Here is a 24820-nt window from a genome sequence, read left to right as displayed (position 1 = left end):
TATTTTTTCCCCTGGAATTTCCCTTTAAGAATGTCATGCAAGAATTAGTATCTACATGGAGGAGAGCCTAGGCCCTTCCCCAAATGATATGACAGACTTTGATGATCCCTCATGGGAGGCCTCACCCTCCCTGGGGAGAGGATGGGGGATGGGATTGGAGGTTGGTGGGGGGCATGGGTAGACAAGAGGGAGAGGGAACTGAGATTGGTATGTAAAATAAGATTGTTTTTAATTTAAATAAAAAAGTATTAGTATCTAGCTGACTTAAGGGGGTGGTAGTTTGCAATAATAATTATTCTGTTTTACCTAGTTATAATTAACTATTTAGTCATTTTATAAATATTTACCATGTGTGAAGGAAACATTGCTTTAAACTCTGGGATACAACACGTAAAAAGACAAAGGGGCTTATGTCCTGTGGGACGAATTGGTAACAGAAATTAAGATGTAAGCTGAGTGTGGTGATGCACACTGTCTTAGTTAGGTTTGCCGTTGTTAGGGTTATTGTTGCTGCGTTGAAACAACATGACCAAAGCAACTTGGGAAGGAAAAGGTTTATTTGGCTTGTGCTACCTTATAACTGTTTAGTACTGAAGGAGGTCAGGACAGGAGCTCAAACATGACAGGAACCTGGAGGCAGGAAGTGATTCAGAGACCACGGAAGGATACTGCTTACTGGCTTGGTCTTTATGACTTGGTTATCCTGTTTTCTCCCACGACCAGCTTGGCTGCCTAGGAATGGCACCACCCACAATGGGCTGGGTGCTCCCCCATTAATTATTAGTGAAGAAAATGCCTACAACCTTGTATATGGAGGAATTTTCTCAATTGAGGCTCCCTCTTTTGCAATGACTGGAGTTAATAGTTGTGAACCACTAAGTTGGCTTTAGGCATCTAACTAACCTGAGTATTCTACAAGAGCAACAAATGCTTTTAACTACTGAGTTACCACTCCACATTCCCTAAACTTATTTTCATTATGGCCGAATTTTAGCATTTTTCTCACCCTTTGGAGATAGGGTTTCATGTATCTCAAGCTACATGCCCTAACAGGACCCATTATTTTGTACAGGCAACTCATGTTAAAAAGTCTCTCTCTCTCTCTCTCTCTCTCTCTCTCTCTCTCTCTCTCTCTCTCTCTCTCTCTCTCTCTCTCTCTCTCTCTCTCTCTCTCTCTCTCTCTCTCTCTCCCCCCCCCACTTGATGCTTTCCAGTTCAGTTGCCCTTTAGTTTTTTTCCTTGACTAATTGTCTTGGATGTTGTTGAATAAGAAGTCTCTAGAATGGATATTCCTGTTGTGTTTTGACATTATGGAAAATTATTCAGTTTTTTCCCCTTTTCTTTCTTTTACAATGTGAACTTTGGGCTTTTTAAAGGTTTCCTTTATTATGGCAAGGTTGTTGTTTTTTGTTTCTAGGTTACTTAGTGGTTTTTTTTTTTTTGGATTTCACGAAAAGGTGTTGTAGTTTGTTAAATGCCTTTTCCTTATGTCTCTTGAATGACTTTTTTATTACCTTAGGGTATTTTGATTGCTTATTAAATCAGCCTTGCTTTCCTGAGATCCCTCTTGTTCATGATATAAGCAATTGTTTATATTTTACTGAATTTGGTTTGCTTTTGTTTCTTCAATGATTTTATTGTTAGCATCTACAAAGTGTAAAGTATATTGGTCTCTAATTTTCTCCTCATATTTTTGTCTTTTGTCGTTAGAGAAGTACTGATATTGCTTGCGTCTTAGAAAGTTTCCTTTTCTAGATTTTAGAGTGTTTATGAAGGATTAATTCTGTTTTAAGACTAATAGTATTTAAATTTGCTTTTGTTTTTTAGGACTCTCCCTTTACAAATGCTGGAATGGGATCTAATCTAAATCTCTTAGGAGAAATTGAGTGTGATGCCAGCATAATGGATGGAAAATCCTTAAATTTTGGAGCAGTTGGAGCATTAAGTGGTATGTGGGCATTATAATATAGTCCTTTGTATTTTATTTTTTAAAATAATATTTAAAAAGTATTATTCCCCAATGGAAGGCCTCACCTTCCCTGGTGAGTGGATGGGGGTGGCATGGTGGCTGGTGGGAGTCATGGAAGAGAGAGGGAACTAGGATTGATATGTAAAATAAGATTATAATTTGAATAAAAATATATAAAAAAGTATTATGTATATAGTGTTCTCCCTGCATGTATACCTGCAGACCAGAAGAGGGCACCAAATTCCATTATAGATTGTTGTGAACCACCATGTGGTTGCTGGGAATTGAACTCAGGACCTCTGGAAGAGCAGCTAGTACTCTTAACCTCTGAGCCTTGTCTCTAACCCATAGTCCTTTATTATTTGAAAAACTGAGTCTGTTACCATTTCATACCTTCTGAAGACTTATTTTTGTTTGGAGGTATGCTGAAACAATTATTCCTTCTTTGTTAAATTAAGAACATAAAATCTTTTTTTTTCCCCTCTCCCTCCCCCTCCTCCCGCATCCCCCCACCATCCCCCCCAGGCTCCCACCCTATTGCCACTTCCTTCCACATAGGGGATATCTAGAGTCTGTCATTTCACTCAGGGCAGGGTCCAGGCACTCCCCTAAGAGTCCAGGCTGAGGGAGCATCCCTCTTTGTGTTATGGACACACGAAGTCTGTTTGTATGCCAGGGATAAACACTGATCCACTGTCCAGGACCCCATAGGTTGCCCAGGCCTCCTCACTGACTCTCACACTCAGGGGGTCTGGATCAGTCCCATGCTGGCCTCCCAGCTGTCGGTTTGGGGTCCAAGAGCTCTCCCCTGTTCAGATCAGCTGTCTCTGCTGGTTTTACCAGCCCATTCTTTGCCAATTTGCTCATCGCTCCTCTCTCTCTGTCACTGGGTTCCTTGGGTTCAGTTCAGTGTTTAACTGTGGGTATTTGCCTCTGCTTCCATCAGCCACCGGATGAAGGCTCCAGGATGGTTATAGACATCATGTTCATTATCAGGAATGGGCATTCGAGGTGGTCTCTCCACTATTGTTTAGCTTGCCAGTTGGTGTCATCCCTTTAGATCATTAGAGGTCTCACTGGTGCCAGATCTGTCTTCTAAACTATGATTCCCTCTTCCCCCTATTCTACCCCCACTCAACCTTCCTTTTCCCCCCTGACCTACTCTCTCTTCCTCTTCTCCCCCTCTCTTCTTCCCATCTCCCACTACCCCCTCACCTCGCCATGTTCCCAATCTGTTCAGAAGATCTTGCTTCATTCTTCTTCTCTGGGGTACCATGCATATCTCTCTCATGTTTCCCAGACTCTCTGTCAGTGGAAGTGCAGACTGGCACTATCCTGCTCCATGTCTAAAATCCATATATGAGTGCGTACATACCATGTTTGTCTTTTTGTGACTGGGTTACCTCACTCAGGATGGTTTCTTCTAGTGCCATCCATTTGCCTGAAAATTTCAAGATTCCATTGTTTTTTTTTTTTCTGCTGAGTAGTACTCCATTGTGTAAATGTACCACATTTTCTCTATCCACTCTTCAGTTGAGGGGCATCTAGGTTGCTTCCAGGTTCTGGCTATTACAAGTAATGTTGCTATGAACATTGTGGAGCAGATGTCCTTGTTGTATGAATTTGCCTCTTTTGGATATATGCCTAAGAGTGGAATTGCTGGGTCTTGTGGTAGATTGATTCCCATTTTCCTGAGGAATCTCCATACTGATTTCCAAAGTGGCTGTACGAGTTGGCACTCCCACCAGCAGTCGAGGAGTGTTCCCCTCTCTCCACATCCTCTCCAGTATAAATTGTCTTCGGTGTTTTTGATTTTAGCCATTCTGACAGGAGTAAGATGGTATCTCAAAGTTGTTTTCATTTGCATTTCCTGGATGGCTAAGGATGTTGAGCACTTTCTTAAGTGTCTCTTGGCCATTTTAGCCTCCTCTATTGAAAATTCTCTATTTATTTCTGTACCCCACCTTTTAATTGGATCCTTTGGTGTTTTGGAGACTTGCTTCTTGAGTTCTTTGTAAATTTTGGAGATTAGCTTTCTGTCAGATGTGGGGTTAGTGAATATCTTTTCCCATTCTGTGGACTGCCTTTTTGTCTTGTTGACTGTGTCCTTTGCCTTACAGAAGCTTCTTAGTTTCAGGAGGTCCCATTTGTTAATTGTTGATCTCAGTGTCTGTGCCACTGGTGTTATGTTCAGGAAGTGGTCTCCTGTACCAACTTGTTGAAGAGTATCTTCCACTTTCTCTTCTAAGAGTTTCAGTGTGGTTGGATTTATGTTGAGATCTTTAATCCATTTGGACTTAAGTTTTGTACAATGCGATAGTCATGGATCTATCTTCAATCTTCTGCATACCAATACCCAGTTATGCAAGCATCATTTGTTGAAGATGCTTTCTTTTTTCCATTGTGTAATTTTAGCTTCTTTGTCAAAAATCAAGTGTTCATAGGTGTGTGTGTTAAAATCAGGGGTTTCAATTCAGTTCTATTGGTCTACCTGTCTATTTTTGTGCCAATACTAAGCTGTTTTCAGGACTATAGCTCTATAATAGAGCTTGAAGTCAGGTATGGTGATGCCTCCTGAAATTCCTTTATTGTATAGGGTTGTTCCTGGGCCTTTTGTTTTCCATATAAAGTTGATTATTGTTCTTTCAAAGTCTGTGAAGAATTGTGCCCGAATTTTGATAGGGATTGCATTGAATCTGTAGACTGCTTTTGGCAAGATTGCCGTTTTTATTATGTTGAGCCTACTATAGCTCTATAATAGAGCTTGAAGTCAGGTATGGTGATGCCTCCTGAAATTCCTTTATTGTATAGGGTTGTATCCTGGGCCTTTTGTTTTTCCATATAAAGTTGATTATTGTTATTTCAAGGTCTATGAAGAATTGCGCCCGAATTTTGATAGGGATTGCATTGAATCTGTAGACTGCTTTTGGCAAGATTGCCGTTTTTATTATGTTGAGCCTACCAATCCAAGAGCATGGGAGATCTTTCCATTTTCTCTTATCCTCTTTGATTTCTTTCTTTAAAGACTCAAAGTTCTCGATATAAAATCTTAAGTATAAGTAGTTTTAAAGAAAGCCTCTGATGCTAGGGTTGTAGCTTACTTGGTAGGTCACTTGCCAGTTATGAACAAAAAGCAAACATAAGAAAACTAAATGGAGCAGTGTATACCAAGTTTGGCTAGAAGTACGTTACTCTTCTCTAGTCCTTAAAGATATTATAGACATTTAACATTTATTTCAGAATAGTCTATTAATTTTGCAATTTGAAATATATTAATACATTTCAGGTGATATAATTAAAGTTTACTTTTGATTCCATAAATCTTTCCTTTCTTACCCCCCCCCCCCATTAATCAGGAAAAATCTGGGTTATTTATATAGTAGATAGGTGTAAAGGGAAGCTTTTTCCTTGAGAGAAGCCTTCCCGCCAGCCTGGTTCTAGAGCTGCATCAGTCCCAAATAAACACACAGGAGGCTATATTAATTATGAAGCTGTTGGCCTTGCTTGTTTCTTACTGGCTAGCTCTGACTTAAGTAATTACCCCATAATTGTTAATCTAAGTACGTCTCTTACCAGAGAAGTTTCCGGGCTTCCTACCCCATGGCGTTACATCTCGACTCTCCGTGTTTCTCCTTCCCAGAGTTCTCCTGGACTCCTAGTCCCACCTATCTTGGTTCCCTATTGGCCCAACAGTGCTTTATTAACATATACATAGGACTTCCCCCAACACTGAACATTTACCTACTAAAGAGGACAATTTGGATGCCAAGATTTTGGTGCAGTTACTGTCACATCAGCCCCTGTGTGTATCAAAACCTCAATTTCAATGCTATTTATTTGTACTTTTACCTTTAATCTTTGATCATTTATAGACGTTTGCCAAAATATTTGCTTTATGGTTTCTCCTGAAAATTTGTTTCATCTTCTAAAGCTGTTCTCTCATTCAGAACAGTGTAGTTTTCCTTAAACAGGCATTAAGTTTAATTGCTCTGTGGAGGAATTTCCCCAAATGTTGACAGGGAAAGATTTAACCAATTTTAACATGGGCCTCTGTGTGAGGTACCCTAAGGCATTTCCCAATGGCAAAAGGTTACTTTGCTTGTCTCTTGTTGATCTGCATGCAGTATTGCAGTGATGGTCCTTGCCATACCTCTTGTATATCCTAGAAGACTGGGGCCTTGTGTTTGGATTCTCTCTAGAAAAAAATATTATTCTTAGAAACACCTACAATCTCTTTAAGATGACCTAGTTTACTGTAATTAAAACATCTAATCTTTTGATTTCTCTTGACATTTATAGAAGTCACTTCTATCAAAGTATCATCGTAAGTATGAGAGCCAATGCTAATCCATTCATCTGTGGGTGCTTATCTTGCCATTAAAGACCTGATTACCCTTTTACATTCTGAATTAGCATTTTAATAGGCTAAGATTCAATTAATATTTGTCTAACATCTGGATCTGATGACATACTATTTACAGCTGAAGTAAATTTTTGTAAAAAAATAAGTGTAGGTTTTTTGGGGGCCTTGTATTATTTTTGTAAATGGTTCAGTCCTCTTTACTGATTCTTCAATATTATCCCAAGCATTCAAAGTTGCTGTACACCATAGATCCAAGGTGTGATAATAAAATGTAATCTGTCTTTCCAAATATGCATAATGAGTATTTGATCTTGGGAAATCTCATAACCTCTATCCCTACATCATTGTTCGATGACCCTAGTTTTGTCTCTCCACTAGGTTCTCCACTGTAACTGAGGACCAGCTTCCAGTACTGCTATAAGTAAATCTTTCCCGTTTTGTAGAATCATTCTGTTCTGAGTGGCACATAAATTTAATATCTGCTTCACAATAGATGAATGCATAGCATATGAAACTATTGTTTCCTGAAATCTCTTCAAATCTAATTTTTCTGTAAAATCCCAGTTAAATTTTCAATAGCCTTGGGGATGCTTATCATCTGGTTGTCTTTCTTGAATGGTAACTGGATAAATTAAGGTTGGTTTTCTAATAACCTTCGGCTGCTCATCTTCATTTTCATAATGTTTCTGCTCTAAACTCCTCTGTCTCTGTGTGACTATTTTTCTGAGTTTCATTGGTAGGTCTTTATTTTTTCTTTTATTATTTTAATATTTTATTTAACTTTTTACACATATTACTCTTTCCCTCCCCTCCTCTCTAGGCCCCCCATTCCTCCCAATCCCCCATCTCACTCCATCTCCCTTTCGTTGCCCAGAGAGGGTAAGGCCTTCCATGAGGAATTTTCAGAGTCTGTCATATAATCCTGATCAGGGCCTAGGCCCTTCCTCATGTGTCCAGGATGACAGAGCATCCCTCCATGTGGAATGGGTTCCCAGAGTCCATTTGTATGCCAAGAATAAATACTGATCTATACTCCAAGGTCCCATAAATTGCCGAGGCCTCTTCTCTGACACCCTGGTGGGGAGGGGGCTGTCTGGTTCAGTCCTACCATGCTGGTCTTTCAGTCATAAGTCTGGGGTTCATGCATTCCCCTTTGTTTAGGTCAGCTGACTCTGTAGGTTTCGGCAGCCTGGTCTTGATTCCTTTGCTCATCAGTCATCTTTGCAACTGGGTTCCAGGAGTTCAGTTCGGTTTTTAGCTGTGGGTGTCTGCCTCTGCCTCCATCAGCCATTGGATGAGGGTTCTAGAATGGCATATAAGGTAGTCATCAATCTCATTATCAGGGGGAGGGCATTTAAGGTAGCCTTAATGCGCGTTGGTGTCATTTTTGTAGATCTGTGAAGATTTCACTAGTGCCAGATCTCTCCTCCAACTTATGGCTCCCTCATCTTTCTCTCCTCTATTCTTGCCCTGACTTAACTTTCCTGCTCTCCCCTCCTCTTCTCCCACTCTTTTTCTCCCATCTCCCTTTCCCCTCCTCTTCCCCCTACTCCCAATCCAATTAGGAGATCCCCTCCTTTAACCTTTTTCTGGGTTACCAAGCATATCTTTCTTAGGGTCCGCCCTGCTTCCCAGTCTCTCTGGCTATGGGATAGTAGGCTGGCAATCTCCTGTTCCATGTCTAAAATTCATATATGAGTACATACCATGTTTGTCTTTTTGTGACTGGGTTACCTCACTCAGGATGATTTCTTCTAATGCCATCCATTTGCCTGAAAATTTCAAGATTCCATTGTTTTTTTTTTTTTTCTGCTGAATAGTACTCCATTGTGTAGATGTACCACATTTTCTCTATCCACTCTTCAGATGAGGGGCATCTAGGTTGCTTCCAGGTTCTGGCTATTACAAATAATGCTGTTATAAACATAGTTGAGCAGATGTCCTTATTGTATGAGTGTACATCTTTTGGGTATATGCCTAAGAGTGGAATTGCTGGGTCTTGTGGTAGATTGATTCGCATTTTCCTGAAGAATCTCTATAGTGGCTGTACAAGTTGGCATTCCCACAAGCAGTGGAGGATTGTTCCCCTTTTTCCACATCCTCTCCAGCATAAACTGTCATTAGTGGTTTTTTTTTAGCCATTATGATGGGAGTGAGATGGTATCTCAGAGTTGTTTTGATTTGCATTTCCTCGATGGTTAAGGATGTTGAGCACTTTCTCAAGTGTTTCTCAGCCATTTTAGACTCCTCTATTGGGAATTCTCTACTTATTTCTGTACCCCACTTTTTAATTGGATCCTTTGGTGTTTTGGAGATTTGCTTTTTGAGTTCTTTGTAAATTTTGGAGATCAGCCCTCTGTCAGATAATGGGGTTAGTGAATATCTTTTCCCATTCTGTGGGCTGTCATTTTTTCTTGTCGACTGTGTCCTTTGCCTTCTAGAAGCTTATCAGTTTCAGGAAGTCCCATTTATTAATTGTTGATCTCAGTGTCTGTGCTACTAGTGTTTTGTTCTGGAAGTGGTCTCCTGTACCAATTTGTTTATGGTTACTTCCCACTTTCTCTTCTTAGAGGTTCAGTGTGGCTGGATTGATGTTGAGGTCTTTGATCCATTTGGACTTAAGTTTTGTGCATGGTGATAGATAAGGATCTATCTGCGGTCTTCTACATGTCAGCATCCAGTTTCCAGCACCACTTGTTGAAGATACTTTCTTTTTTCCATTGTATAGTTTTAGCTTCTTTGTCAAAGATCAGGTGTTCAAAGGTATGTGGGTTGATATCAGGGTCTTTGATTTGATTCCATTGGTTTACCTGTCTGTTTTTGTGCCAATACCAAGCTGTTTTCAGTACTATAACTCTATAGTACAGCTTGAAGTCAGGGATGGTGATGCCTCCTGAAGTTCCTTTATTGTACAGGGTTGTTTTGGTTATCCTGGGTCTTTTGCTTTTCCATATAAAGTTGAGGATTGTCCTTTCGAGGTCTGTGAAAAATTATGCTGGTATTTTGCTAGGAATTACATTGAATCTGTAGATTACTTTTGGTAAGATAGTCATTTTTGCTGGGTGGTGGTGGCTCACACCTTTAATCCCAGCACTTGGGAGGCAGAGGCAGGCGGATCTCTGTGAGTTCGAGGCCGGGCTGGACCGACAGCCTCCAAAACAATACAGAGAAACCCTGTCTCGAAAAAAAAAAAAAAAGGTAGTCATTTTTGCTATGTTGATCCTACCTATCCAAAATAATGGGAGATGTTTCCATTTTCTGGTATCTTTAATTTCTTTCTTTAAAGACTCCAATTTCTTCTTATACAGGTCTAGCCCTGGAATTTTTTCGGTTGGAAGGCTTTTTATGGCTGCTTCTATTTCTTTAGGGGTTATAGTTCTGTTTAAATTGTTTGTCTCTTCTTGATTTAATTTTGGTGATACATATCCAGAAAATCATCCATTTCCTTTAAATTTTCCAATTTAGTGGAGTACAGGTTTTCAAAGTATGACCTGATGATTCTTTGGATTCCTCAGTGTCCGTTGTTATGTCCCCATTTTCATTTGTTAATTAGCATGTTCTCTCTCTGTCTTTTGGTTAGGTTGTATAAAGGTTTGTCTATCTTGTTGATTTTCTCAAAGAACCAAGTCTTTGTTTCATTGATTGTTTGTATGTTTTCTTTGTTTCTACTTTATTGATGTCAGCCCTCAGTTTGATAATTTCCTGGCATCTACACCTCCTGGGTGAGTTTCCCTTTTTTTTTTTTTGTCCTAGCACCTTTAGGTGTTCTGTTAATTTTCTAGTGTGGCAATTCTCTAGTTTCTTCATGTGGGCTTTTAGTGCTATGAATTTTCCTCTTAGAACTGCTTTCAGAGTATTCCATAGGTTGGGTATGTTGTGCATTAAATTCTAGGAGGTGTTTGATTTCTTTCTTTATTTCTTCCTTTATCCAGGGGTGATTCAATTGAGCATTGTTCAATTTCCATGTGTTTGTGGGATTTCTGAAATTTGTGTTGATGTTAAATTCTAATTTTAAGCCTTGGTGGTCTGATAAGATACAGGGGGTTATCCCAATTTTTTTTTGTATCTGTTGAGGTTTGCTTTATTGCCAAGTATGTGAGCGATTTTAGAGAAAGTTCCATGTGGTGCTTAGAAGAAGGTATATATTCTTTTGTGTTTGAATGGAATGTTCTATGGATGTTTGTTTAACCCAATTGGGTCATAACTTCTGTTATTTCTATTGTTTCTTTTTTAAGTTTCTGTCTGGTGGACCTGTCCCGTAGTGAGAGTTGGGTGTTGAAGTATTCCACTATAAATGTGTAGGGTTTAATGTATGATTTGAGTTCTGGTAATGTTTCTTTTATGAATGTGGCTGCCTTTGTATTTGGGACATAGATGTTTAGAATTGAGACTTCATCCTGATGGATTTTTCCTATGATTAATATGAAATGACCTTCATCTCTTTTGATTAATTTTAGTTTGAAGTCTATTTTGTTAGATATTAGGATAGCTACCCCTGCTTGTTTCTGACGACCATTTGATTGGAACATCTTTTCCCAACCCTTTACATTGAGGCAACGTCTGTCTTTGCAATTGAGGTATGTTTCTTGTATGCAGCAGAATGATGGATTCTATCTTCGTATCCATTCTGTTAGCCTGTGTCTTTTTATAGGTGACTTAATACCATTGATATTCAGGGATATTAATGACCATTGTTGATTCTTATTTGCTATAGATCCGTTTTTGGTGGTGGTTTTGTGTGTTTATTTTTACCCTATTTCTGACTTCTAGTAAAGTAAGATTATCTATTGCCCATGTTATTTTGAGTGTAGTTAACTTCCTTGATTTGGAGTTTTCCTTCTAGAACTTTCTGTAGGGCTGCATTTGTGGATACATATTGTGTAAATCTTGTTTTGTCATGGAATATCTTGTTTTCTCCATCTATAGTGCTTGAGAGTTTTGCTGGTAATAGTAGTCTGAGCTAGAATCTGTGATCGCTTAGTGTTTGTAGCACATCTTTCCAGGACCTTCTGGTTTTCTTAGTTTCCATGGAGAAGTCAGGTGTAATTCCGATGGGCTTTCCTTTATATGTTACTTGGCCTTTTTACTTAGCTGCTCTTAATATTCTTTCTTTATTCTGTATGTTTAGTGTTTTGATTATTATGTGGTGAGGGTACCTTTTTTTTTGGTCCAGTCTATTTGGTGTTTGATAAGCTTCTTGTACTTTCAGAGGCCTCTCCTTCAGGTTGGGAAAGTTTTCTTTTATGATTTTGTTGAATATCTTTTCTGCACCATTGAGCGAGGCTTCTTCACATTCTTCTATACATATTATTCTTAGGTTTGGTCTTTTCATGTTGTCCATATTTCCTGGTTATTTGTGTTAAAGATTTGTTGGATTTAAGACTTTCGATAAATCTATTTCCTGTAGTTTATCTTCAGTGCATGATATTCTGTCTTCCATCTCTTGTATTCTGTTAGTTATGCTTGCATCTGTAGTTCCTGATTGTTTATTCAGCTTTTCTATTTCCAGCATTACCTCAGCTTGTGTTTCCATTTCAGTTTTCAGGTCTTGAATTGTTTGAATTATTTCCTTCATCTGTTTGATTGTTTTTTTCTTGGCTTTCTTTTAGAGATTTGTTGATTTCTTGCATTTTTTGGTTTGTTTTTTCTTCTATTTCTTTAAGGGGTTTTCTCATATCCTCTCTGAGGACCTTTGTCATTTTCTGAGGTTGTTTTGAAGGTCATTCTTTTCTCTTACATTTGTGTTGGGATGTTCAGGTTTTGCTGGTGTAGAGTTTCTAGACTCTGGTGGTGTCATACTGGTTCTTACTTTGTTGGCTGTGTTTCTATATTGCTGTCTTCCCATTCCTTCTTCCAGTGGGATCTCGTGGGGTCTCTTTCTCTCCTGGTGTGGAGATTGGAGGGGCCTGAAGACTGAAGTATAGGGCAGGGGCTGAGGGGGACTGAATGCTGAGGTGTGACCAGACTCTGGGTGATCCTTTTCAGTGGGGTGGGTCCTCTGTAGGCATGGGGCATGCCCAGGGACACAGAGGCAGGGCAATGTCAGGAGTCAGGGCCCAGAGCAGAGCCTTGGCTCACCTTAAGCACAGGGCAGGGGCTGGAGGGGACTGAATGCTGAGGTGTGGCCGGGCTCAGGGTGATAGATCCTTTCCGGTGGAGTGGTTCCTCTCTAGTTACAGGACTTGCCCAGGGAGAAGAAAACAGGGCGATGTCAGGAGTTGGGTCCCAGAGCAGAGGCTGGACTCATTTCAAGCACTAGGTAGGGGCTGGAGGGGACTCATTGGCTGGTCTTTTTAAGGATTGTATCTTACCAGCCAGTTTTTGGTATTTGCCACCAATATCTTTCCATTTTTTGGTATCTTTAATTTCTTTCTTTAAAAACTCCAAGTTCTTTTTTTTTTTTTTTTTGGTAATGTTTTTATTTAAATTAGAAACATGAATGCTTCACATGTCAATCCCAGATCCCTCTCCCACCCCTTCCCTTGTCCCTCCAACAGACCCCCAGGCCCCCACCCAATCCCCACATCATTCCCCAGGGAGGGTGAGGCCCTCCTTGGGTGGATCTCTAAAGTCTGTCATTTCATCCAGGGCAGGACCTAAGCCCTTCCCCATGTGTCCAGGCTGAGAGAGCATCCCTCTATTTGGAATGGGCTCCCAAAGATCATTCATAAACCATGGTAAACACTGTTCTACTACCCAAGGCCCCAGTGATTTCTGTGGCCTCCTCACTGAGACTTCATGCATGGAAGGACTCCAAGTTCTTGTCATACAGTTACCCCATGATATTTTATGTTGTTTGTGGCTATTGGGATGGTGATGTTCTCTGATTTCTTTCTTAGCCCATTTATCGTCTATATATAGGAGTGCTACTGATTTTTCTTTGTTTTTTTTTTTTTTGAGTTAATCTTGTATCCTTCCACTTTGCTGAAGGTGTTTATCAGCTGTAGGAGTTCCCTTGTAGAATTTTTTGGGTCACTTATGTAAACTATCAGATGATCTGCAAATAGTGAAAGTTTGATTTCTTCCTTTCCAATTTGTATCCCCTTGATCTCCTTCAGTGCTAATTGCTCTAGTTAGAACTTCAAGTACAATATTGAAGAGATATAGTGAGTGGACAACCATGCCTTGTTCCTGAAAGCTCTAGAAGAAAAAGAAATGCAAAACTAAATGACTTTGAGATATCACCTCACCATAACCAACATGCATATTATCCAAATTATTACAGCAAACATTGGAGAGGATGTACAGAGAAAGAAACCATTAGTCACAGTGGGGGTGCAAATTAATACAACCATTGTGGAAATCAGTGTGGAGAGCTCCCAGAAATAGAACTAGTATATGACCCATCATTTCTTGCTGAATATAGATATATACCATATTACCACGGTGTTTAAAAATTAAAACTTCTTAGTCTCAGGTCAGTGTTCCCCAAGACCAGTGATTGTCATCCTTCCTAGTGCTGCAACTCTTCAATAGTGTTCCTCCTGTTGTGGTGACCCCTCCCCAACCATAAAATTATTTTTTTGTTGCTTCATAGCTGTAATTTTGCTATGGTTAATGAATTATAACATAAACATCTCACATGCAGGTAGTCTTAGCCGTCTACTGTGAAGGGTCATTACACCCAAAGGGGTCGTGACCCACAGGTTGAAAAATTCTGCTGTAGACTACATTTTAAGTTTTTATTGTGTTTAAGTTTGTATTAGTACATTTGGTGCCTGTAAATAATTTTCAATGTATTTTAAAGTTGTCTTATTGAAACAGCACAAAACAAAGTGGAGAAGTATGAATACATTTCTGATTTCTTTTTATGCCAATTTTATTTTTGTAGGAATCAAGAATCCAGTCTCAGTTGCAAACAGACTCTTGTGTGAAGGGCAGAAGGGCAAGCTCTCTGCAGGCAGAATTCCTCCCTGGTAACCACTTTGTTCCTCTTCTTCTGTCTTGGGTGGTTAGTGTTTGAAGGCTCCTTTAATCCATAGCGGACTGACTGATTGTGTCAAATCTTTAGACTAAGAGATACTTTGTTCTGTTTTTGTGGAACCTCTAAAGTAGATGAACTCCAGATGGAATAGAACCTTATGGATCAAAGGAGGTTGAAGTTAACTTCTGGATTTGTGTGTCATTAATCTTCAAGAGGATTTTGTGTCACCGAGTGATCAGTTAGGGTTATTTTGTTGTGAAATCCAGAACCCGTCATAGATTCTGGAGCCTATTGTATAATTAGTTTTGGCACATTCTTTGAAAAATATACATTGCATATTGTAAGTTGTCATGATGCAACTATTATCCATTACTAATAATTAACAATGTTTTATCTTTTACCTTATTCACTGAGAAAAAATAAAAAGGATAAAAAGGTCAGTAGGACAGACTTGCAAGTTAAGGGGATTCAGTCTTTGAATGTTTTTATATTTTAGTAGACATTCTAAAATTTTACTGCAGGATGTGGTTATATTATTTAAAAAGTTTGGTCCTTTTAAGTCCTGCTTTAGCCTTTCACAAGCCTAGAGAATACATTTAGCCTTGAGATAATTTTGTCTTACTCTAAGGCAAAAGTGTCAGGACTGCTATAGCAGATGACGTGAGAGTGTAGAAGTTCCTTTTGGTTGGTAGGAGCCCAAGGTCTTCCTGGCAATGTCTGAACTTGGGGTCGTTTCCTTTACAACTGACAGACTGCATGCTTCAGGGCTTTGGGTAATTTCCTTTCTTAGGCTGTGATCTTCACTCAGCAATGCACTACAGAGCTGCTTTCTTCAGCTCTCTGGAGTCCTCTCTCTGCAGTTGGTTTCTCTGTTGAACTTTGCCCTGTGAATTCTAGCCCTTTTGGCTTCAGGTGGCCCAGTTCCATCCTTCTCTTTGCTTTACAGACTGCTGGGCTCCTGGACTGTTGGGCTAGAAACTCTAGAACTCATACAAGTGAGCTAGCTCTCTGAGTACAGCAAGGTGGCTTTTATGTTTTTCTTTTCTTTTCAACAGGGTAACAGTCCTTTGTTGCCTAGTGTCTAATAAAACTCCATTTTCTTATTTTGCTTTAGAACTCATACAAGTGAGCTAGCTCTCTGAGTACAGCAAGGTGGCTTTTATGTTTTTCTTTTCTTTTCAACAGGGTAACAGTCCTTTGTTGCCTAGTGTCTAATAAAACTCCATTTTCTTATTTTGCTTTTTTTCTCATTAATTCAGACAAGATGATAAGTTTATTCTGTTTCTCTATTTTGCCTACTAGTGAAAAATCTTTACATACTGGGAAGCTCACCTGTATAATTATAGTAGTTTAAAAATAGATTCTTCCAGTCCCCTGTATTAATTTAACAAGATGTATCTTTTTTTGAGTTTATGTTGTATTTTACTTTTTTAAAGAAAAGATGCTTTTAAGATTTAAAAAAAATTACTCATCCCATATATTACATCCCTACCACTGTTTCCGCTTCCTTTCCCCGACAGTCTCCCTTCTCCTCCAGATCCATATGTCCTTTAACTCCCCTAAGTGAAGAGCAGGGCTCCCAGGAACATCAACTAAATATAACATAATATACAGTAAGTCCAGGTACATACCATCACATCAAGGGTGGACAAGGCAACCCAGTAGGAGGAAAAGGGCCCCATAAGTGACTGTCCCTGTTTCCACTGTAAGGATTCCTATAAGAACATCAAGCTACTTAGCCATAACATATATGCAGAGGACCTAGATCAGACCCATATAGGCCTCTAGATTTTTGTAAGTCCCAAGAGTCTGGGTCAATTGATTCTATGCATCTTGCCTACCCCTGATGTCTTAGATTCCTTCCATCCTTCCTGCCTCTCACAAGATTCCCAAGTTCCACCTAATGTTTGGCAATGGGACTCTGCATTTACTACCATTGGCTGCTGGATGAAGTGTCTCTGGTCTCTTTGAGGACAGTTCTATTGGGCTTTCGTCCCAGAACACTCTGCAGGCAGGACAAACTGTAGGTTGAAGGTTTCGTGGCTGGATTGGTGTCCCAAACCCTCCACTTGAGGCCTTGCCTGGTTCCAGAAGATGTCTGATTCAGGCTCCATGTCACCTTTTACTAGGAGTCTTTGCTAGGGTTACTCTGATAAATTCCATTGCACTAGGTTCTACTTCACCCCCCAGTTCAGTAATTTCTCCTAGTATTCTATTCACCTCTCATGTTAATCTCTTCTGTTCCCAACCCCACCTGTTCCTTCCATTCATTAGCCAGCAAATTTCATGATGTCACTGTTTTTTAACAGCTGAGTAATACTCCATTGCGTAAATGTACCACATTTTCTTTATTGATTGTTTGGTTGAGGGACATTTAGGTTGTTTTCCGCTTTTTGGTTATTATTAATAAAGTTACTGTGAACATAGTTGAGCAAGTGTCCTTGTGATAGGATGAAACATCCTTTGGGTCTATGTCCAGGAGTGGTGTAGCTGGGTCTTGAGGTATTATCAATTCCCAATTTTCTGAGAATTTACCAATTTTCTTTGTTGAATCTTTGTGTGTTTAGGTATCAGGGTGACTGTGGCCTTATGAAATGAATTTGGTAATATTCCTTCTGTAATTGAGGGATATTGGCATTTATTTCTCTTTGAAAGTCTGGTAGAATTCTGTGCTAAAACCATCTATCTGGACTTTGAAAAATTTTTCTTTTGTTTAGGACACTTTATAACTTTATTTAATTCATTTATTTGATTTTGATTTAGCTTTGCTAAGTGGAATCTAGCCAACAAACTGTCCATTTCTTTTAGCCTTTCCAATTTTGTGGAATACAAATGATTCTCTGGATTTATTCTGTATCTGCTGTTATATCCTCCTTTTTGTTTCTGATTTTGCTATTTTGAATATTCTCTCTGTGTCTTTTAGTGTAGATAAGGGTTTGTCTATCTTGATTCTATCAAAGAACCAACTCTTTGTTTTATTGTTTCTTTGTGTTGTTCTCTTTGTTTCTATTTTATTGATTTCAGTCCTCAGATTATTTTCTCTAGTCTACTCTCTTGGGTTTGTTTGCTTCTTTTGTTCAGGAGCTTTCAGGTGTGCCACTAAGTTGCTGGTATGGGATCTCTAATCTCTTTATGAAGGTACTTTGTGGGGGGGCATTCTTTAAGGGATTAATTGATTTCCTCTAATTTTTTTCTTGTCCTTGACTTTAAGGACCTCTGTCGTCTTCATAGAGTTGAGTTTCAGGTCTTTTTGTTGTGCTTCCACTATGTTGGAGTATTCAGGTCTTGCTTTCATAGGATAGCTGGACTTTGCTGTTGTCATAGTGTTCTGGCTTTTGTTTATTGTGTCTTACACTGGCAATTAGGCATCTGGGTTTGGCATGATAATAGGTCTAAGTGCTGACTTCTGAGTTTGTCTTTGTTGGATGGGTGCTTTGTTCCTTGGTTTCTGTTTCCTCTTTGGTCTTCTGGTCTTTGTACCAGGATTTCTGGTGGCAGGTGTGACCACTGATCTGGTAAGAAGTCTCTGTCTAAGTTGGGAGCACGCCTTCTGGCAGTTAGCTTGGTCTCTGTTCTTCTGAGCGATGTGGCCTGAATCTGTTTTTCTTACTGGTGTGGCCAGCTGGCAGCTGGGTCACTCACTGTTCTTCTGATTGCTGTGACCTGCACCTGAGTAGCGGAAGTCCAAAATGTGCTTTTTATTAATTTGATTCGTAGAAATTCATTCACTCTCTCCTAGTCCCTCATAATATTTGATATTATGATTTATCTCTTCTTACATACTGATGTGACACTTTCCAGGCATGCAATATGCTTTCTAGTGAAAGAGTTAGAACTTTAAGTTTGGAACCTAATATGTGTAATGATAATTGACTAATACTACCTTTGTACATTGTAGTTTATATGGGTTGCATGCATTGTCTTACAATGTTACATAATTTATTAGAATAAGATACAGTTTGAGGTAATGGAACTTGAGTCCTATACATGTCTTTATGTGTTAGAAATTTGGGGGGAATCCACTCATATCACACTGTGTTTATACTCATCTAGTTACTCATCACATGTCCATCTATTTATTCAACAAGTGTCTATTGTTTATTTGCTGACTGCCACTTGTGAAGTCAGAACACCTATCAGGTGAAAATGGAAAAACTTAACAACCAGGTGTTACTTGTTAAAGCAGTAGACCAGTTTAAGGGACAGAGAATAAGTACATACAATGGGCCTTTCCTAAGATGTCTTAAATAAAGTGCTCATTTTATCTCTATAGCTCACAGGAGAAGGAAGGCAGAGGGAGATTTTTTTTTATGCCAAGGATTTGTTCATTTATCTATTTCTTTATTTATTTTTGGTTTTACGAGACAGGGTTTCTCTGTATTGTTTTGGAGGCTGTCGGTCCAGCCTGACCTGGAACTCACAGAGATCCGCCTGCCTCTGCCTCCCGAGTGCTGGGATTAAAGGTGTGCGCCACCACCGCCTGGCCTATTTCTTTATTTATTATGGAGACACTGTAACCTATGCTGGCTTGAAACTCACAGCGTAGCCCAGGCAGGCTTCATTCTCATTGTAGTCCTTCTACCTCAGCTCTTGAGTTACTGGGATTATGGGTGTGTGATAGTTTTTCCAATATTGGTTATGTGTATGCTTGGTTTTTGTAAAGAGAAAGAAATTTTTGTCTTGATGTCATGGTCCCTACCTATATTCCCATCACTTGGGGGAGACTAAGTCAGGATGGTTGTGAGTTAAGGCCAGTCTGGGTACATGGAGAGATCCTATATTAACATTTTTGAGATAAATACTAAGATATTTGTAGTTGAAATCATATCATATCTTGGGTTTCCTTCAAAATAATTGTGTAAGTGTTGTACATGAGTAAAAGTGATAGTATGTTCATAATTACTAAAGCAGACAGTGATCTATTAATTTCAGTGCTGTAACAAAATGTCATAGACTGGGTAGCTTAAAACAATAATTTATTTCTTACAGTTTTAAAGCTGAGGAGTCCAAGGTCAGGAACTTAGCAGCAGTAGTGTATGTTTTTCTGATGTGGAGCTTGCTGGCTGCATTGTACGGTGAGAGGGCAAAGCTGTTCCTTGGACCCTAGCCCTATTCAGTTGGGCTCTCTCTGGGACGAATCACCTAATCTTCCTTCATAGGTCACATGTCCTAATACCATCCTAAAATTGTTCAGAATTGGATTTAAGGATGTGAAATTTTTCAGATTGGAGGACATAAATTTTCAAATCAAATTGGTTATATATTTTTGAAAAAAATTTTTTTTAAATAATGAAGCATCCTTAGCAGTTAGCTTAGTAGGTAAAGTGTTTTGAGTTATAACATTCAAGTAAAAGGCCTGTATGGTACTACATGCCTATAATCCCTACACTGGGGGAGGAGCACAGAAACAAGTGAATCCCTGGCTGGCTAACTAGCCAGTGTTTTTGAAATGATGAGCTGGCAGTTCACTGAGAGACCTTGATTCAAAAACAAGAAAAAAATGATAGAGGGAGACACCTGGCATTGACCTCTAGTGTTTTCATGTCACATGCATGGATGTAGGAACACATACACACATCACACACATATCACAACATTTCACACACATCTCACACATTACACACCACAAAGACATCACATTATATATATCACACACATTACTTGCACATCATACATATAGCATACACATATACACATCGCACACATTACACATACATTGCACACACTGCATACATCATACATATATTACACATATATCCATTATCCTCTCACACAAATTCCGTTTTTGTTTAGTGCATGCTCCTAGTACAGTGAGCTCTTTTGCTTTATGTTCATGAGCTTTAAGTAGTGAGTAGCCTAATTTATTTTCAATTGCATGTGTTTATGATGCACAATGAAATGATAGAAATCATTATTTAAATCCAATGCCTAGTATTTTCTCTTGTACCTTTAGTTTGTTATTGAGAATTTCATATATGACTAATGTGTCTTGATCTATTTACCCCCTCCACTCCCTCCCCTTCAACTTCTCCCCCCATTTATTCCCAATCTCACATGTTTTCTTTTCTGTTTTTAAACTCATAGAATTCACTTAATTCCTGGGTCATCTTCTAGAACATAGATAGCCTCTCAGGGACCATAACCCTTTACAGAACTGATTTTCCCTTCCAAGTAGCTGTAAGTTGCCAATAGCTTCTCAGCTAGAGGTGGGATTTCCTGATCACCTCCCTACTTTTGTCTGGCTTGCTTTTGTGAATATCCTGTGCATGCTGCTCAGTTGCTGTCGTTTCGTATGCACAACTGCTCTACTGCTGTCTCCAGAAAACACGTTACTGTTTACTGTAGTCATCCATTATATCTGGCTCCTTATACTCCTTCCATACCCTCTTCTGAGAGGATCCTTGAGCCTTAAAAGAAAAGAGTATGATGTAGATGTTGCATTTAGGGTTGAACACCTTGTTATCTTGTAATAGCTGCATGGTGACCAGTTGTGGGTTATTGTATTAATCGCTGTCTATTGCAAAAATAAGCTTCTCTGATGAGGGTTGAGAGGTGCACTTGTCTATGGGTATAGTGATAAGTCTGGGTATTGGTTTAATATTGTATTCATCTAGTAGAATAATAAATAGTAGTAGGTTTTCTCTTAGGTCCTGTGACCTACCTAATCTCAGGTTCTTGGCCTTATTAACAGTCATAGACATGAGTTCTGACTTGTGTTTTGCAAGGATTCTATTGACTGGTTTGTTTGAGAATTGATTGGAGTGGGCTTGGGGTTTGTGCACACACAGTAAGGCAAGCAAAAACAAAACAAAACAAAACAGTTATCAGTGAGATCAGTGCAACTCTAAGACAGTTGAGGTTTAGTGGAAGGAAGAACAGTAGTGGGCATGTCTTACTATGGTAGAGTTAATGGGCTTTTAAATGGGTTTGTACGAATCTCCTTTAAAGTTTTCTCCTTTGAGATTCAGAACATATTTCAAAGGAAATTTAAGTTGGTACCTACTGTTCTAGAAATTGTTTTTTTTCTTTTTACATGCCCCACTACATATGTATACATATGTATTGTCATACATACACATAAACATTTTGCAAAAGTTTTACATTGAAATATTAAAAGCATTTCATGTGGTGGTGAATTCCTAGACGGCTTTGATGGTAAACAAAGATTACCATTTAATATGCTTTATAACATCTATAAAAGACTTCTAAATATTGACAAAGTGCCTAAAATATTTCAGAATGACTTAGATTATATCAAAGTTTGAAACAAGTTCTCATGTATTCCATGTTGGCCTCAACTCCCAATGTGGATCAAGGGATCAAACTCAGAAGTACATGCATGCTAGGTATACTATTTAGGGTTACTATTGCTGTGATGAAACACCATGACCAAAAGCAACTTGGTGAAAAAGGATTTATTTGGCTTATACTTCTACATCATAGTCTATCATATAGGAAGTCAGGACAGGAACTCAAATAGGACAGGAACCTAGAGGCAGGAACTAATGCCATGTAGGAGTGTTTACTTGGCATACTCTCTCTCTCTTCATGGCTTGCTCAGCCTGCTTTCTTATAGCCCAGGTATGGCACCACCCACGATGGGGTGAGCCCTTCCCCATTAATTGCTAATTAAGAAAATGTCCTTCAGGTTTGCCTATAGCCTGATCTTATGGAGGCATTTATCAATGGTAGTTCTGTCCTCTCAGATGGCTATAGCTTGTGTCAAGTTAACATAAAACTATCTAGCTCGGTAGGCAAACACTTTACCAACTGAACCTTTTTCCCATGCTCTAGATTGGTTTTATTTGGTGAAAGAATGAAATTTAAGAACTGTATATCAAATGCCAGTGATTTTGGATGCTGAGGTTGAATCCTAGATGACTATCTGAGGTATTGAAAACATACTAGGTTCAGCCCAAACTTCTGCCTTGATTGATCACTTAATATTTTACCATCTGGTTTATGTTTTTATATTAATGGAAGGACTTAAACAAATCAAGTTTTTTTTTCTATAGAAAAAGGAAGAACTAAAGGTGGCATAATGGTAGCTGAAATCTTACACCTAAAGTTTTGTTTTAGTTACTCTGAATTTTGCGTGACAGCTTTTATTTCCAGTGACCATTATGACAGAAATTTGAACATTTCAGTTGGTTCTCTCCTCTTTTTTTTCCCCAGTGTTTTCTCCATTGTAGTCTCAATGTAAAGATAACAGTTACTGTAATTAATCACTTAATTTTTCTTTGGCATCATTTGTTTTGTTTCTGGGTGCTTACTGAAATTTTTATCATTTAATCTCTGTAGATTTTTAAGTATCTCGGGCATTTAAAAGTGTTCATAGCACAATAAATATTTGGTTCATTTTTGTGGTTGCCATAAGCTTTCTGACCATGGGGTCTTTTGTAGTTTCAAACATTGCCTGCTTGCTCAATTTATTTATTCATTTATTCATTTATTTGTTTGGTTTTTCTTTTTCTTTTTTTTTTTTTTTTGAGTTGTTGAGGGAGGGTCTATCTGTGTGTAACCCTAGTTCTCCTAGAACTTGCTTTGTAGACCAGCCTGGCCTCAAACTCCTAGAGATGCACCTGTTTCTGCTTCCTGAGTGCTATCATTAAAGGTGGATGCCACCACTGCCTGGCTCAAAAGTTGCTTTCTGATAGTTTTGATTGCATGGAAGTGCAAAATTTCTTACTAGTGTTAGTAATGACTGAATATAAAGACTTCAGTATTTACTACTCTTGATGCTTATTTTGATATATATACACACACACACACACACACACACACACACACACACACACACACACACAATTTTTTTTGTTTTTTGTTTTGTTTTCTGAGACAGGGTTTCTCTGTATTGTTTTGGAGGCTGTCTTGGGACTTGGTCTGTAGACCAGGCTGGCCTTCAACTCACAGAGATCTGCCTGCCTCTGCCTCCTGAGTGCTGGGATTAAAGGTGTGAGCCACCACCACCCAGTTTGTTTTAATGTATTTTTAAAAATTATATTTGTATATGTCTGTTGTGTAGAAGTATGTGTAAATGAATTCAGGTGCCTACAAAGGTCAGAAGATAGAGTTAGATCTCTTGGAACTGGAGTTATGAGTGGTCATAAGCCTCTGGGCATAGACACTGGGAAAGGAGCATGGGCCCTTTGCAAGAGCAGTAGGTACTCTTCACCACTGATTTCCCCAGCTCCTGCTCTTAAGTTTTAATGTGGGAATGATTAGAAACAAAAAACAGAGACTAGGAGACTGACAACCAGGCACATGTTCAAGGGCTTCGTTACTTGCTGGTTGGGCTCTTTAAGTAGCCAGTTGTGGAAGAAGATGAAGTGATTGTTACAGTTTGTGGCTTACAATTACAGTTTACCTCATGACATACTTAGAGAATAGGATTGTTCCTTGTGTTGGCATGCTTTTTGACGTCTTTGGAAATTCGTCTTAGTGTTCCATAAATTCGAAGTGCCCTGTTCCCCTTTTGATAGTAAAAATTGTATTATAGGGTTGAAAATCCCCTTTGGGATGTATTTAAGTATTTACTCACTAGAGTGAAAATGATTCTGAGCATTCTGTGTACCTCTTTGCTGCAGTGAACTTAATATTGTAAGCATGCCAATGTGTTTGTACAGATTTAGCTCTAGACTAGAATAGCAAGTCTGAAGACATTCATTTAGACTCTTAACCTGATTGAACAGATTGTATAAAATAAACTTTATAATATGTGCATCAAAGAGAAATCTCATTTTCATTAGGAAGTTACTTTCACTTTTTATTGTTAATCTTTTCCAATTTCTACATCAATTACTTCTAATGAGGAAAAATTTAAAAGAAACTTTGAACATCTTATTTTGTGTCAACCCTAGAATTACTTGTATCTCTCAGACGTGACTTTGTCATATGATATACTTCTATAACTTATTGACTGTAGAAGATGACACTATGTATTTTTAAAAGAATAACTTTTTTGTTGTCAGCTTTTTAGTTGGAGAAGGAGCCTACAGATGGGCAGTGGATCATGGAATACCCTCTTGCCCTCCTAGCATCATGACCACAAGTGAGTAAAACCTTCATGAGTTAAGCTGTATAAACAACAAGCCTAAAGTGTTACATTACTTCTCTTGTGACGCATAGGTAGAACACTTTTATGTTGAAATACTTATAGGTGAAACATAGGTGAAGTTTACTGTTTTTTTATATCACTTTTTTATTCTGGAGGTTTCCTCTTTGCTTTTTTTATTGAGGCAGTCTTGTTCTGCAACCCAGGTTATTCTGGAACTTCCTATATAGCTCTGACTGGCCCCATACTTATGGAAGTCCTCCTAAATGCGAGATTGTAGATGTCAATCACTATGCTAGGTTTGTAAAAGTATGCCGGAAGTACCATTTTTAGGTTACTTTGAGTAATTGTGAATGGTAAAGCCATAATGCTATCTCTGAAGGAGAGGAAGGAAGAGGAGGGTGTTTAACTGCTCTTGAGCTGAGGAAGGATTTCTTTTTTTTTAACTTTTTTTGTTTTGTTTTTTACTTTTTAAGATTAGTTTGTTTTTATTTATTATTATTATTATTA

General features: G+C 38.7%; 1 protein-coding gene across 19 annotated transcripts in view; it reads left to right on the top strand.

Moving 5' to 3' along the window:
- The window catches only part of Tasp1 (taspase 1), a 219382-nt gene that overhangs the window by 41394 nt on the left and 153168 nt on the right, over positions 1–24820 (top strand). For 18 of the 19 annotated variants that reach the window (XR_005877447.1, XR_001196398.3, XR_001196399.3 and 15 more), the window contains 3 exons: positions 1828–1948; positions 14164–14248; positions 24228–24307. Coding sequence is in view for 16 of the 19 variants with exons in the window: in XM_021226385.2 (XP_021082044.1) it covers positions 1828–1948; positions 14164–14248; positions 24228–24307 (286 nt within the window). In the remaining 3 variants the exon portion in view is untranslated. The remainder of the gene's footprint in view (positions 1–1827; positions 1949–14163; positions 14249–24227; positions 24308–24820) is intronic. The other variant, XM_021226389.2, reaches the window with a different exon arrangement.

The sequence above is a fragment of the Mesocricetus auratus genome, unplaced genomic scaffold, assembly GCF_017639785.1.
Source record: "Mesocricetus auratus isolate SY011 unplaced genomic scaffold, BCM_Maur_2.0 Super-Scaffold_100004, whole genome shotgun sequence".
NCBI classification, from domain to species: Eukaryota; Metazoa; Chordata; class Mammalia; order Rodentia; family Cricetidae; genus Mesocricetus; species Mesocricetus auratus.
This window is presented reverse-complemented; position numbering and strand designations above follow the sequence as displayed.